The 16419-nt window shown below is 37.4% G+C and overlaps 1 protein-coding gene across 1 annotated transcript; it reads left to right on the top strand.

Annotated features, from left to right (window-relative positions):
• Positions 1-7905: 7905 nt before the first annotated feature.
• LOC144513893 (extracellular calcium-sensing receptor-like) lies at positions 7906-12626 on the top strand. The gene is made up of 9 exons (XM_078245088.1): positions 7906-8015; positions 8110-8404; positions 8556-8642; positions 8868-9137; positions 9522-9728; positions 9822-10097; positions 10981-11208; positions 11312-11435; positions 11713-12626. The coding sequence occupies exons 1-9, from the start codon at positions 7906-7908 to the stop codon at positions 12624-12626; spliced, it is 2511 nt and encodes an 836-aa protein (XP_078101214.1).
• Positions 12627-16419: the final 3793 nt, after the last annotated feature.

The following is a 16419-nucleotide window of genomic DNA, read 5'->3' as shown; positions in this document are numbered from 1 at the left end:
TCAAAGCTGGGTTAGGGTCTGCAAGGCCCATTTGCTAGTGTTAGTAAGAGCAGTATAAACCACTGAGCCACTGTGCTCAACAATTAAATTATGTTAAAAGCAGTCATAGCATAGTATGTTGAAAATGGCATTTAAAAGTCATAGTATAGTATGTCAAAGAATGTCTGGAAGAACATGCAAACTCCACAAAAAAATAACCAACCCAGACTGGGAATAAAACCTGTGTCACAGTCCACTGTGTATACTTGCTGGTGCTAATGGAGCAGTGCAAACTACTGAGCAACTGTGCTACCAAATAAAATGTGTTGAAAACAGTCATAGCATGTTATTTTGAAAAAAGTGATGAAAAAAGTCATAGTATAGAATGTCGATAAAAGCCATAGTATAGTATGTCGAAAAAAGTCATAAAAAAGCCATAGTATAGTAAGTCAAAAAAAGTGATTAAAAAGGCATAGAATAGTATGTTGAAAAAAGTGATAAAAAGCAATCACATAGAATAAGACATAATCATGAACAAGGTTTGAGAAACCTGGGATTGAACCACAATACTTGTGTTTATGAATTGAGTTATGTCGAAAAAAGTGATGAAAAAAGTCATAGTATAGAATGTCGATAAAAGCCATAGTATAGTATGTCAAAAAAAGTCATAGTATAGTATGTTGAAAAAGTAAATGAAAAAGTCATGCTATAGTATGTCAAAAAAAGTCATAGTATAGTATGTTGAAAAAGGTCATGGTATATATATAGCATGTCGAAAAAAGTGATAAAAAAGCCACAGTATAGTATGTGGAAAAAGGTCATAGTATAGTATATCAAAAAAAGTGATAAAAAGCCATAAAAGTCATAGTATAGAATGTCGAAAAAAGTCATAAAAAAGCCATAGTATAGTAAGTCAAAAAAAGTGATTAAAAAGGCATAGAATAGTATGTTGAAAAAAGTGATAAAAAGCAATCACATAGAATAAGACATAATCATGAACAAGGTTTGAGAATCCTGGGATTGAACCACAATACTTGTGTTTATGAATTGAGTTATGTCGAAAAAAGTTATGAAAAAAGTCATAGTATAGAATGTCGATAAAAGCCATAGTATAGTATGTCAAAAAAGTCATAGTATAGTATGTTGAAAAAGTAAATGAAAAAGTCATGCTATAGTATGTCAAAAAAAGTCATAGTATAACATTTCGAAAAAAAAGATAAAAAAGCTATAGTATAGTATGTCGAAAAAAGGTCATGGTATATATAGCATGTCGATAAAAAGTGATAAAAAAGCCACAGTATAGTATGTGGAAAAAGGTCATAGTATAGTATATCAAAAAAAGTGATAAAAAAGCCATAGTATAGTATGTCAAAAAAGGTCATGGTATATAGCATGTCGAAAAAAGTGCTAAAAAAGCCATAGTATAGTATGTCAAAAAAGTCATAGTATACTATGTCGAAATAGTGATAAAAAAGTAATAGTATAGTATGTTGAAAAAGTAAATGAAAAAGTCATGCTATAGTATGTCAAAAAAAGTCATAGTATAGTATGTCGAAAAAGGTCATGGTATATATATATATAGCATGCCGAAAAAAGTGATAAAAAAGCCACAGTATAGTATGTCAAAAAAGGTCATAGTATAGTATGTCGATAAAAAGTGATAAAAAAAAAAGTCCTAGTATAGTAAGTCGAAAAAAAAATGATAAAAAAGCCATAATATAGTATGTTGAAAAAAAGTGATGAAAAAAAGCCATAGTAGTGGTATGTCGAAAAAAGTGATGAAAAAAGTCATAGTATAGAATGTCGATAAAAGCCATATTATAGTATGTCGAAAAAAGCCATAGTATATTATCTCGAAAAAAGCCATAGTATAGTATGTTGAAAAAGTAAATGAAAAAGTCATGCTATAGTATGTCAAAAAAATTCATAGTATAGTATGTCGAAAAAGGTCATGGTATATATATATATAGCATGCCAAAAAAAGTGATAAAAAAGCCACAGTATAGTATGTCAAAAAAGGTCATAGTATAGTATGTCGATAAAAAGTGATAAAAAAAAAAGTCCTAGTATAGTAAGTCGAAAAAAAAATGATAAAAAAGCCATAATATAGTATGTTGAAAAAAAGTGGTGAAAAAAGCCATAGTAGTGGTATGTCGAAAAAAGTGATGAAAAAAGTCATAGTATAGAATGTCGATAAAAGCCATATTATAGTATGTCGAAAAAAGCCATAGTATATTATCTCGAAAAAAGCCATATTATAGTATGTCGAAAATAGTCATAGTATATTATCTCGAAAAAAGCCATAGTATAGTATGTCGAAAATAGTCATAGTATAGTGTGATGAAAAAAGTGATAAAAAAGCCATAGTATAGTATGTCGAAAAAGTCATAGTATAGTATGTCGAAAAAGTGATAAAAAAGTAATAGTATAGTATGTCAAAAAAAGTCATAGTATAGTATGTTGAAAGGAGTGATAAAAAAGTCATAGTATAGTATGTTGAAAAAGTAAATGAAAAAGTCATGCTATAGTATGACTAGTAAAAAAGTCATAGTATAGCATTTCGAAAAAAAAGTCATAGTATAGTATCTCGAAAAAAGTGATAGTATGTCAAAGAAACTCTAGAAGAACATGCAAACTCCACATAAGTGGGTTAGCCCAGAATGGGAATCGAATGTGGGTCAGAGTCCGCAGTGCCTATTTGCTGGTTTTAGTAGAAACGGTGCAAACCACTGAGCCTCTGTGCACACTGAATAAAGTATGTTAAAAACAGTCATAGCATAGTATGTTGAAAGCGGCATTAAAAAGTAATAGTATAATATGTTAAAAGAAGTGATACAAAGTCATAGTATAGTATGTCAAAGAATGTCATAGTATAGTATGTCAAAGAAAGTCTGAAAGAACATGAACACTCCACAAAAAAATGACCAGCCCTGACTGGAATTCAAACCTGTATCACAGTCTAAAGTGTCTACTTGGTGGTGCTAATTGAGCAGCGCAAACCACTGAGCCACTGTGCCACCCATTGAACTGTGTTGAAAACAGTCATAGCATAGTATGTTGAAAGAAGTGATTAAAAAAGTCATAGTATAGTATGTCGAAAAAAGTCATAGTATGGTATCTCGAAAAAAGTCATAGTATAGTATGTCAAAGAAACTCTGGAAGAGCATGCAAACTCCACAAAAGGAAGTCTGCCCAGACTGGGAATCAAAGCTGGGTCAGGGTCTGCAGTGCTTATTTGCAAGTGTTAGTAAGAGCAGTATAAACCACTGAGCCACTGTGCTCAACAATTAAATTATGTTAAAAGCAGTCATAGCATAGCATGTTGAAAATGGCATTTAAAAGTCATAGTATAGTATGTCAAAGAATGTCTGGAAGAACATGCAAACTCCACAAAAAAATAACCAACCCAGACTGGGAATAAAACCTGTGTCACAGTCCACTGTGTATACTTGCTGGTGCTAATGGAGCAGTGCAAACTACTGAGCAACTGTGCTACCAAATAAAATGTGTTGAAAACAGTCATAGCATGTTATTTTGAAAAAAGTGATGTTTTTCGACATACTATAGTATGTCGAAAAAAGTGATGAAAAAAGCCATAGTATAGTATGTCGAAAAAAGCCATAGTATAGTAAGTCAAAAAAAGTGATTAAAAAGGCATTGAATAGTATGTTGAAAAAAGTGATAAAAAGCAATCACATAGAATAAGACATAATCATGAACAAGGTTTGAGAAACCTGGGATTGAACCACAATACTTGTGTTTATGAATCAAACATTCTAACTCCCAGCCACATGCCACACAATGTGATATGTGGAAAAAGTCATAGTCTAGCATATCAAAAAAAGTGATTTAAAAAAAGCCATAGTATAGTATGACAAAAAAGTGATGAAAAAAGCCATAGTATGTCGATAAAAGTGATAAAAATGCCGTAGTATAGCATGTTGGAAAAAGTGATGAAAAAGCCATAGTATAGCATGTCGAAAAAAGTCATAGTATAGTATGTCGAAAAAAGTGATGAAGAAACCATAGTATTGTGTGTCGAAAAAAGTGATGAAAGAAGCCATAGTATAGTATGTCAAAAAATGCCATAGTATAGTATTTCAGAAAAAGTGATACAAAAGTCATAGTATAGTATGATGAAAAAAGTGATGAAAAAAGCCATAGTATAGTATATATCGATAAAAGCCATAGTATGTCAAAAAAAGTGATAAAAAAGCCATACTATTGTGTGATGGTTATGGACATGTCTGTTATGGTTTCTGTATTTTGCTTTGTGTTTTGGACTTTTCTGTTGCCTGTATTATGATTTCTGTATGTTTCCTGTTTTTGTATATTTATTCTGTATATTTCTGTTCTGTTGTGTGTATTGATCCTGTTTTGTGCATTCTGTTCTGTGTGTAATTCTGTTTCCTGTTTTATTTTGATAGTCTGGTTTTCTGTCTTGTCCAGTTTACTTCCCGCCTTTGTTGATTACCCTGTCTCTCCTAATGTGTTTCACCTGCTGTGTCACCTGCCCCTCGTTACCTCATTGCCCAGTGTATTTAGCCCTTGTGTCTCCCTTGCCTCTTGTCAGATTGTTTTGTATCCGTTTGCGTCTGTTTGTGTCTGTGTCCTGCCAGTAGTGTGAGTTTATATCCTGTTCAGCATGTTAGAGCCTGTTGCCTTAGTTAAGTATTCTTCCCTGCATTATTTTGTGAGTTCTTCCCTGTGAGTTTTTCCAGTCTCTGCGCTGCCGTTTTTTGTTCCCAATAAATCCTCGTGTTCAAACCTTCTGCCTGCCTGCCCTCTTCCTACATTTGGGTCCACTATCCCCCACTCACCACGACGGTATTGTGTGTCGAAAAAAGTGATGAAAGAAGTCATAGTATAGTATGTCAATAAAAGTCATAATATATCATGTCGAAAAAAGTGATGAAAAAAGCCGTAGTATAGTATGTCTCAAAAAGTAATGAAAAAACCATAGTATTATGTGTTGAAAAAAGTGATGAAAGAAGCCATAGTATAATAGGGCGAAATATTTCATTGTATAGTATGTCAGAAAAAGTGATAAAAAAGCCATAGTATACCAACTCGAAAAAAGCAATTGCATAGTATGTCAAAGAAACTCTGGAAGAACATACAGTAAGTGGGTTACCCCAGACTGGGAGTCGAAACTGGGTGAGAGCCTGCAGTGCTTATTTGTTTGTGTTAGTAGTATCAATGCAAGCCACTGTGCACACTAAATGAGGTACGTTAAAAACAGTAATAGCATTGTATGTTGAAAACGGCATTAAAAAGTCGTAGTATAGTATGTCAAAGAAAGTCTGGAAGAATATGCAAACTCCACAAAATAATCCACAGCTCACTCTGGGAATCAAATCTGGGTCACAGTCTATATTGTCTACATGCTGGTACTATTGGAGGGGTGAAAACCACTGAGCTACTGTGCTATCAAATAAAGTGTGTTGAAAACAGTCATAGGATAGTATTGAAAAAAATCATTAAAAGAAATCATTGTATAGTAGGTCGAAAAAAGTAATAGTATAGTATGTCAAAAAAAGTCTGGAAGAACATGTAAACTCCACATTAAAGGGTCAATCCGGACTGGGAATCATTACATGTGAGTCTGCAGTGCCTATTTGTTGATGCTAATAGGAGCAGTGCAAACCACTGAGGCACTGTGCACACCAAATGTTAAAAACAGTCAAAGCATAGTATGTTGAAAACGGCATTAAAAAGTCATAGTAAAGTATGTTAAAAGAAGTGATAAAAAGTCATAGTATAGTATGTCGACAAAAGTCATAGTATAGTATGTAAAATAAAGTCTGGAAGAACATGCAAACACTATAAAAAAAAATGACCTGCCGGGACTGGGAATGAAACATGGGTCAGAGTCTGTGGTGTCTACTTGCTGGTGTTACTTGAAGCAGTGCAAACCACTGAGCCACTGTGCTAACAAATGAGGTGGGTTGAAAACAGTCATAGCGTAATATGTTGAAAAGACTAATTAAAAAAAACTCTTAGTATAGTATGTCGAAAAAAGTCATAGAATAGTATGTCGAAAAAAGTCATAGTATAGTATGTCAAAGAAAGTCTGGAAGAACATGCAAACTCCACAAAACAATGACCCACCTAGACTGGGAACTGAACCTGGGTCAAAGTCTGAAGTGCTTACTTGCTGGTGGTGGTTGGAGATATGCAAACCACTGAGCCCCTGTGCTAGCAAATAAAATGTGTCCAAAACAGTCGTAGCATAGCATGTTAAAAAAGGTGATTAAAAAGTCACAATATAGGATGTTGAAAAGAGTAAAAGCATAGTTTGTCAAAGAAAGTCTGGAAGAAAATGCAAACTCCAAAAAAAGTGCCACCCTGGACTGTGAATCAAATCTGAGAGAGTCTGCAGTGGCCATTTGCTATTGCTGGAGGAGCAGTGCAACCCATTGAGCCAGTGAACACAACAAATGAAGTATGTTGAAAACAGTTATAGCATAGTATGTTAAACAAACTGCATTAACAATTAATAGTATAGTATGTTAACAGAAGTGATAAAAAAGTCATAGTATAGTATGTCGACAAAAGTAATAATATAGTATGTCAAATTCATATTGGGGCTTCTGGGAAATGCATGGAGTTGCCTTAATTTATTTAGAGTGAATAAGCTCGTGAAACAGAGAAGTATATATAATAGTATCTGAATACCAACTATTTAAATTGTAACTGTAACGGAATACAGTTACTCATAATTTCTATTCTGAATACATAACGCCGGTACATGTATTCCTTACTCCCCAACATTGGTCATTGTATAGGATGTTGAAAAAAGAAATATCATAGTTTGTCAAAGAAAATCTGGAAGAATATGCAAACTCCACAAAAAAGTCTAATATAGTATGTTGAAAACAGTCATAGCATAGCATTTTGTAAAACAGCATTAAAAAGCCAAAGTATAGTATGTTAATAAAGAAGTGATAAAAAAGTCATAGTATAGTATGTGGAAAAAAAGTCATAGTGATAAAAAAGTCATAGTATAGCATGTTAAAAATAGTCATAGTATAATATGTGGAAAAAGTAATGAAGAATTCCTGGTATATAAATGTAAAAAAAAAGTCATAGTATAGTATGTCGAAAAAAGGTGATACAAAAAATCATGGTATAGTATGTCAAAAATAGTCACAGTATATTATATCGAAAAAGTCATAAAAAAGTCAAATAGTATGCCAGAGAAAGTCTGGAAGAACCTGCAAACTCCACAAAAAAAGGGCCAGCCCACACTAAGAATCAAATCTGGGTGAGAGTCTGCAGTGCTTACTTTCTGGTGCTAGCCACCATCCCACCAAATAACATGTTCAAAACAGTCATAGTCATTGCTCCATTGACTTACAAAGTAAAAAAAGAAAAGCTTAATATTTTAAAAGTATAAATGGTGGAGAAAAGTATGCAGAATTAGTAGGGGACTGAAAATTGTACGGAAGAATCAGATAACAATACTGTGATTGCTGCTAAATTAGCATTAACACAATGAAAAAAAAATAATAATAAACTAAAGTGATTTCAAAAATATATATATTATGGTTCATGGCTTATATTTTCTGAAACATAGTTTTACATTAGTATTTACATTGTGTTTAACATGTTACATTAACATGATTAAGTTGATTTGGGTTATGTCCTGTCCCCATAGCCCTGATGGGTGTTGTTAATGATTAAACAGTGACGTAAGGCATGCAAGGGGGATGACATAGCCCTCGATATAACATTAAGCAACCTCGTACAAAGAATAGAAACAGGTGTGAAGGGAAGAGGGTAGTTATGGGGGCTTTTCTTAACATATATTTGCTCTTGTGTATCTACCTTTTCATGCTTTTTATCTCTTGCTCTGCTTTAAGTTCCATGTCTTCCTCTCTTCCCTCATCTTGTAAATTATGGAGAAAGTTTCATCTTAATGCAATGCACAAGCCTGGCGACGTGGTCCTGGGTGGGCTGTTTGAGGTCCACTACACCTCTGTCTTCCCTGAGCAGACATTTACGTCACAGCCAAATCAGCCCAGCTGCCAAGGGTAAGTCTCATAAACATGTAGCAGACAAGATGCACGGATGACTATAAATAATGTAATACGTTTTAGTGGTTAATAGTGACATTTTGTTTGTTAGCTTTGACCCTCCAGGGTTCAGGCATGCCATGACCATGGCCTTTGCTATTGATGAGATCAACAAAAACTCCAACCTGCTACCTAATGTGACTCTGGGATACAGTCTTTATGACAACTGTGCTACACTTGCTATTGGGTTCAGTGCTGCAATGTCATTGGCAAGTGGTCGAGAAGAGCAGTTTCTGCTTCAGGAGAACTGTTTGGGGACCCCTCCAGTCCTGGGGATTGTGGGCGATCCCTTCTCAACATTTTCTATTGCAATCTCCAATGTTCTAGGTTTATTTAAACTGCCAATTGTAAGTGTTTTTGTATTTAATTTATTGTGTCCTTTTGACGTGCTGTATTTGAATTAATAAAAAATTTTTATAATGAGTAAAATGTTTTGAATGTGTCTACTAACTTGCACGAGATGCACAACCTGTGTGCATTATGTGTGTTTCATTATAGGTGAGTTATTTTGCCACATGTTCCTGCCTGAGTGATCGACGAAGGTTTCCATCCTTCTTTAGAATGATCCCAAGTGATGCTTTCCAGGTAAAACACTATTAGCAAAATAAAAACTGCATACATGTCTAAGTAAAGTATAGCAAACTTGAAAATAAGCCTTGTCAATTAAAGAAATCTTGTGTGCATAAAATATATTTGCTCTGTGTATTACTGAAAATACTATATGTAAATAGATGAAAAGCATAATGGATAAATTTCCACTAAATAAATATTCCAGCATATACACTATCCCTCCATTTTGTATTCACTCAGGTGCGTGCAATGATTCAGATTCTAAAACGCTTTGGCTGGACTTGGGCAGGTCTGCTGGTCAGTGATGATGACTACGGACTCCACGCTGCCCAATCCTTTCAATCTGACCTGGCACGGTCCGGTGGAGGTTGTCTGGCCTACTCAGAGATTTTGCCCTGGGGTGACAACCCAGCTGAACTAAAGAGGATTGTGGAAGTGATGACAAAATCCACAGCTCGTGTGGTCATCGTGTTTGCACATCAGATCCATATGATTCAACTCATGGAAGAGGTTGGGGGATGAAAATACATTGATATTTATGAATCCATAGCATGACTCCATAAAATATTTTTTATTTTCCTGTTAATGTTAATTCACCTGTTTACACCTCATTCTGTGGTTCATTATTTGTTTATTTTTTTAATTAATAAAATTAGCATTAGAAAACAGAGAATCATTTGTAATTGAGATTTAAGAACTTTGGAGGGGCATATGTATTCTTGCCCATTGCAAAATACGGCAACATTTGTGCAGATATTTATGCTCGTCTGTATACCTATTTTATACATTTACTAATCCTATATGTTATGTACGGTTTACTGCATTGACTATTACTCAGCTATTTTTGAACATAGATCAAAATTAGCATTCAGGTTAGTTTTATGCAATGCACAGGTGGTGAAGCAGAATGTGACAACCCTCCAGTGGATTGCCAGTGAAGCTTGGGCATTACTTGACGGACTCCATACACCGGCCTTCATGCCACACCTGCGTGGCACACTGGGCATCGCTATCCGTCGTGGAAAAATACCAGGACTCAGGGACTTCCTATTAAGGATTAATCCTTTCCAACACCTCAACAACAGCTATGATAATAGCATGGTGATAGTTTTAACCTTACAATCTGATGAGGAACTGCAAGAATTATATATTGATATTATTTCTGTTAACATATGTTTTCTTAATGCATTTTAGGTGAAGCAATTTTGGGAGTACACATTTCAGTGTAGATTTGCACCACTTCCAGCAGGTTGGGTGGAGGCTGGGGGAGAGGTATGTACTGGACTGGAAGATCTAGAGAATGTGGAGACTGAGGTTTTGGATGTTTCTAATCTCAGGCCTGAGTACAATATTTACAAGGCTGTGTATGCACTGGCGTATGCCCTTGATGACATGCTGCGCTGTGTGCCAGGGAGAGGGCCTTTCGGCGGGCACAGCTGTGCTACTTTGCAAAGACTGGAGCCATGGCAGGTGTGATATCAGTTTACACTCCACCTGTTTATCTTTTGAAAACAGCTGCTACACCTTGAGGTACTTACTGAACACACTTTTGTGAGAGCAGAATATAATACATTTAGCAAAAGCTATGCCAGCTATTAACCTTAACCCTCGTGTTGTCTTCCCGTCGACCTGCAACTTTTTGTTTTTCTGAGTCAAAATTTTAAATGAAAAACCTTTATCAATGTTTTCTTTTTCGACACTTTTGTGGCTTTCCCACTGACGTTTTTGTCACTTTTTTCAACATTTGTCGACTTTTTCTGAGCCTTTTGAAGTTTTTGCCCAAGTTTTTAAAGCATTTTTCTTTTTACATTTTTTTTTGTCACTTTTTCTGACATTTTTGTCACTTTTGTGTCACTTTTTTGTCACTTTTTTTTGACGTGTCACTTTTTTCAAAGTTCTTTTATCAATAGCTTTTTCTTCAAATGCTATGAAATTGACTAAAACACCCAAATTCAATGTAGTGAACTGATCATTTATTTAACTTGTTAAGAGTGTTGTAGTGAACCATTCATGTTATTTGTTTTGACAATTTGGTTGACAGAAACCCAAATTTCGGATATAGAAACTTTCTGAAAAAACAGGAGGGTTAATGATTTTTTTTTTTTTAAATGAAAGGACATATGGAATCCCAGCAGGAAAAATAGTTTTTGTTTGTTTTAACAATGTTAATTAACCTGTGTTTATATATTGATTAAAGAAAAAAACATACTAGAATTCATGGTGCTTCAATATTTACTGTAGATTAAATTTAGAAAGTTTATTTTTCATGTTTTTCATACACTTCATTTACACATCCAATCAAGACCATTGTACATTATAAGCCTGTCATTAAATGTATCTCTCTGGTTTGTAGCTTGTGTATTATTTGGAAAAGGTCAACTTCACCACAACATTTGGTGATCAAGTATCATTTGATGAAAATGGTGATGCCTTACCAATATATGATATCATGAACTGGCTGTGGCTCCCTGATGGAAGAACTAAAGTTCAGAGTGTAGGATTTGTTAAAATTTCAGCCTCCAAAGGTGAAGAACTCACACTTGATGAAGACAAAATCTTCTGGAACTTTGAATCCAAAGAGGTTGATTCTCCTTATTGTTGTGTTTCCTTTAGTATCACATACAATGAGTGACCAGCATCCCATTGTGTAGAATAACAGTGATTTCACTCTTAATTTCCTGTAGCCACCCATGTCAGTGTGCAGTGAGAGCTGCCCCCCAGGTACCCGTATGGCCAGGAAGAGGGGAATGCCTGTGTGCTGTTTCGACTGCATCCATTGTTCTGAGGGAATGATCAGCAATGAAACGGGTTGGTATTCATTTTAAAGTGTATGATTTGTTATGGAGTATTAATTTGCATTCAGGAATGTAACCCCTTATGGGTGCCCATTTGGTGTTGAGGGAAAAGCACTACAGAAACTTGGGTTCCGTCCCCGGCAGTGGTGCCCTATTGTACATCAATAACAGTGTTCTCAGGTAAGAGGGATAATGTCCTATATGCTGCAATAGTGACCCGGACTAGTTGAAATAGGGGGAAAAAAATTGGCAAAAGCAGAAAACTATTTGAATCTTCCCCTTTTTTTCAGACTCAATGGAGTGCACTAGTTGTCCAGAGGACTATTGGTCCAGCCCCCAGCGTGACCACTGTATTCCTAAGAAGATGGAATTCCTCTCCTACTATGAGCCTCTGGGTATCTGTTTGACAACCGCATCATTGCTGGGCACATTTATCTGTGCTGTTGTCCTGGGCATCTTCACCTATCATCGCAGTACACCCATGGTACGCGCCAACAATTCAGAACTGAGTTTCCTGCTTTTGGTGTCACTAAAGCTATGTTTCCTGTGTTCCTTGCTGTTTATTGGCCGTCCCAAACTGTGGACTTGCCAGCTGAGACATGCAGCATTTGGGATTAGCTTTGTACTTTGTGTCTCATGCATCCTGGTAAAAACTATGGTGGTTCTGGCAGTGTTCAAGGCATCCAAGCCAGGAGGTGGAGACAGTCTGAAGTGGTTTGGTGTTTTGCAGCAGAGAGGGACAGTTATGGTTCTGACCTCTATTCAGGCAGCAATATGCACTGCCTGGCTTGCCTCTGCCTCACCAGCTCCTTATAAAAACACTCAATACCACAATGACATGATAGTTTATGAGTGTGTAGTTGGTTCCACAGTTGGTTTTGCAGTGTTACTGGGGTATATTGGCTTACTGGCTATCCTTAGCTTCCTCTTAGCCTTCCTGGCAAGGAATCTCCCAGACAACTTTAATGAGGCCAAGCTGATCACTTTCAGCATGTTGATATTCTGTGCTGTGTGGGTGGCCTTTGTCCCTGCCTATGTCAACTCTCCAGGCAAATATGCAGATGCAGTGGAGGTATTTGCCATCCTGGCCTCCAGTTTTGGCCTCTTGGTGGCACTGTTTGGACCCAAATGTTACATAATACTGCTGAGACCAGAGAGGAACACAAAAAAAGCAATCATGGGTCGAGGCACTACCAAGTCATAAAAGCAGCAGTTACGGTTAAATGATTAACTAGTCTGAACCAGTATGTATTTTGCATTCCCTCAGTAGTGATTTGCCCTTGATATGGCCAATGTATAACAAATAAGTAAGCTTGTTTTTCTGTAAAGAATACATTTAGAGGAAACTGGAAGCAATAAAGAATGTTTTTCTGGGACAGATTATTCATTATTACCCTTTTTTGCTTCTTCTTGTTCCCCAGCATTTGAGGGACTTTGATAGGCTTAGCCTCAGTTTCCAGCTGACTAAGATTCAAAGATTAAATCAAACCACTTTTTATGTGACTGTTGTAGTTGTTCTAGTACAGTGGTTCACAACCTTTTTTCCTTGGCTCCCCCCCTACTTATGTCTAAGAAAAGCTGATTTCCCCCCCCCGAAACTGAAGTGGAGGTAACTCTCGAGATGGAGCCTTACTTTCTTTTTTGATAGAGAGCAGTTATCAGCACTTTTACGTTTCTCCGCCATGTTTCGTTCATGAAACAGTGATGCCGTGGCGGCATGATAGCAGCTAGCAGCTGATGACAGCAAGGGTCACAGGTTTGGCCTACTAAGTAGCCTGCCTTTTAAGCGAGAACAAAAATATATAGTTGTTATACCGACTTTTGTATACATTATATATTCTAGTGTATTATCATAATTTGTTTAACATGCAAATATTTTTTTTTACCTCAACCTCAAACCAGATAAAGACTTGCATCCCCGGACCCCAGGTTGGGAACCACTGTTCTAGTAGGTAACCCACAAAAGATTATTTAAAATTTCGGGAAGCTACTTTTCTCAAAGTAAGCGAAACAGCAGCGGTCATCAACAAACTAAATATCATCTGCATACACTGTGATTTTGTGAGTTTTGGTTCCCAGTATCTATTCAATTAAATTACATTTTATTTATAGTTTCAAGTCATAACAAAAATTATCTTGGCACCCTATACAATAAGAGTAGGTTTAATCCACACTCACTAAATTTACAGGCCCAACAATTCAACCAAGAGCATGCATTTGGTGTTCTTCGGGCAGAAACCTTGAACACTACCTGGCGGCTGCAGAGATGAGTCATTTGTAGTGACAGCCCTAAGTTTTGGGATATTCATTAATTATCTGCAGGTATTTCCTGGGCAGTTATACATATTTATGTTGCTTGGAAATGTATCCCTCCCTTGAAGCTGCAAGTTAAGAGTGTTCAGGTGATGGATGATGCCAGTCAAAAAGGCCAGATGTTCCCAACTCTTGATCAGGTTTCCCCTTGCTGTCTGGGAAAGTGCAAATCGTGGACAGGAGGCCCAGGAACCATTTGAGCACTTTTCCGTGGGACAACCATCTCACTGTGTATTACTAAATTGTGGTACTGAGTCTGTCTCATAGTCTCCAGTTAACTGCCGGAACTGTCCGTGGTTTAGTGCTTTAGAAACAATGACATTTACAACATGCACAACCCTTTGCATCACGTTTTGGAATTTGTTAAGACACCTGGGTGATCACCCTCCGCAGTTTGGCCTTGTTAGTCTCTAAGAGCCCCCCATACTAAGCCAGAAAAGAAAAGGTGATGACGCTCTCTATATGGCAGATGTGTGTGAAGGAAACATTGTAGATTGTAGCTAATTACATTATTGAGTTTGATGAAGTCTGAGGGATTTTAGTTGAGAGACAGAAGATCAAAGTGTCATATTATCAAAGAATCATGTTTTCCTGACAAATGGTTAAGAGACAACACCAGGGTGCAGTTCTTCTACAAAACAAAGGGATGTGTGGAGTACATTAACATGAAGTGTGATTTCATGAAAAGAGCTCAGGAAATGCACTGTATGTTGTAAAATGCAAGACTCAAAAAATCTCCTGTCCTGAGGACAGCAACTGTTGTGCTTTTGATGACTTGAAGATACTGGATTGTATATAAGAGGAGTTACTCTGAAGAGAGGGGGGAGAACACTTTCAGGTCTTCTACCGTGCGCACGTATTAAAGAATTTGATTCATCCCACCAGCGACTCTGTACTTTTTAAGAGAACAAGAAGAATTTCCACGAAAGATGTAAAAGCTGCAGAAGATGGGAGGAGCAACGTCCAGGTGTACCAGGTATAGTGTCAGAAGAACACCATTCCTGTCTATAACATGGTTAAGTACGTTAGTTATGTATTGTAACTCCAGATTCTATGAGTATAGGCATAGCCCTCTAGGAGCTGTTGCTATTGGGTTTATCCCTCGCGCATGCGCAGTCATGGTGATTTCTTTCGCGCCCTTGTGCCCTACACGGGCCTCTCTTATGTCTGCAATTACTGTATATTACAGCTGCGAGACCAGAGATCTGCTCCCAACATCAGTATTTTTCTTCAGCCAATGTTAGTGAAGCAGGTGGCCTGGTTCTTATAGGGCTATGCCTATACTCATAGAATCTGGAGTTACAATATGTAACTATTGTTCTATTTCGTATAGGCTTCGCACTCTAAGAGCTGTTGCTATTGGGTTAAGGGTGAAGCCAAGTCAATGCCACTTGTGACACCAAAATCCACAAGCAGGTAGCATAGACTAGCTCCTCTTCCTTCTCACACTGTACAGGTTTTTATATGTAACAAAATTATATTGTTTGCTTAAAAACCTGATAGGCTATCTCCATGACTGGCCTGCTTAATGTTGTGAGGCCCTGCCGCATGGATTCTAAAGATGCTTCATAATTAAGATTAAAAGCATCATTAATTAATGCAAAGCACATTCCTACCGGCACTCTGGTGCAGGAGGATGGAGACATGGCATAACAGATCTAATAGCGCATCACATGCAGTTAAGTGCGGATAAGAGTGAATCATGGAGACACATCGCACAATGAAAGCAGATGAAAAAAGGCACGGAGATGCCCATGACGCCGTTGTGCAGATGTCAGCCACTGTCATACCTCTGAGGAGTGCCTTGGGTGCTGATAACGCACTCCTGGAGTGTGCCCGGATGCCACTCCCTTTACACTAAAGGCGTGGGTGGTAACCTCACACAGCCGGTGAGACAGCCGCTGTTTTGAAAGAGCTGTGTGAGTGTTATATAGGCTAGTGAATGAACAACTGCTCCCCCCCTCTGCTGTGCGTAAAACATACTGAGATAACGCATGCACTGGGCTGGCTCGGTGAGACGATTATTCCACTTCTCTGTTATGAGGCGGAAGGAAGAAAGATAAGAAATTCTCGGCCGAAAATAGTTTGTTTTGACTTTCGCCATGAATGAAGGATTTAGCTGTAAAGTAGCCGCGCTCCCGTCCTCTCTAATAGAAAAGCAGGACGGTGAGACCGACAGCACCCATAAGTCACTCACTCTCCTAGCTGACATCAAGGCTATGAGGAGCACTGTTGTCAGGAACAACATTCTGAGAGAGATTTGTGCCAGAGGCTCTAAAGGGGAACCTCTGAGCCCGGAGCACTAGGATTAAATCCCATAAAGGTGCTAGAGAAAGCACAACAGGTTTCTGTCATCTGATCCCCTTCAACAAACGCTTCACTAAGGGATGCACAAAAACCCCATCTCTCTCCACAGTCCTTGTGGCACGACGAAAAAAGGCCACAACAAAAAAAAAAAACTTCAAATCATTATCCAGCAGTGTCTGAGGGTAGGTTGCCACGAGGTGGTGTCCGAGCCTTCCTCCACACACCATTGCAAGTGTAACATGCTGAATGAATAATGCCGCTAGTCATTCTGTGACTTAAGATCTGTGTATTCACATACAGCATATTGGCCCACACAGTGGGCTCTGCTTGTACAGAGCAACATACCTGATTTAACCACAGGGTGGAGCTGTTGCCTA

This window comes from Sander vitreus, chromosome 3 (assembly GCF_031162955.1).
Source record: "Sander vitreus isolate 19-12246 chromosome 3, sanVit1, whole genome shotgun sequence".
Taxonomy (NCBI): Eukaryota; Metazoa; Chordata; class Actinopteri; order Perciformes; family Percidae; genus Sander; species Sander vitreus.
Note: the sequence above shows the minus strand (reverse complement) of the source record. Positions and strands in the feature narration are given on the sequence as shown.

Bases quoted from the DNA above. Each gene is read 5' to 3' on its own strand.
- LOC144513893 (XM_078245088.1), top strand. From the start codon at position 7,906: ATGCACAAGCCTGGCGACGTGGTCCTGGGTGGGCTGTTTGAGGTCCAC. The intron at 8,405-8,555 runs GTAAGTGTTTTT...GTTTCATTATAG, and splicing joins GTTTATTTAAACTGCCAATT to GTGAGTTATTTTGCCACATG. The intron at 11,436-11,712 runs GTTGGTATTCAT...CCTTTTTTTCAG, and splicing joins AATGATCAGCAATGAAACGG to ACTCAATGGAGTGCACTAGT.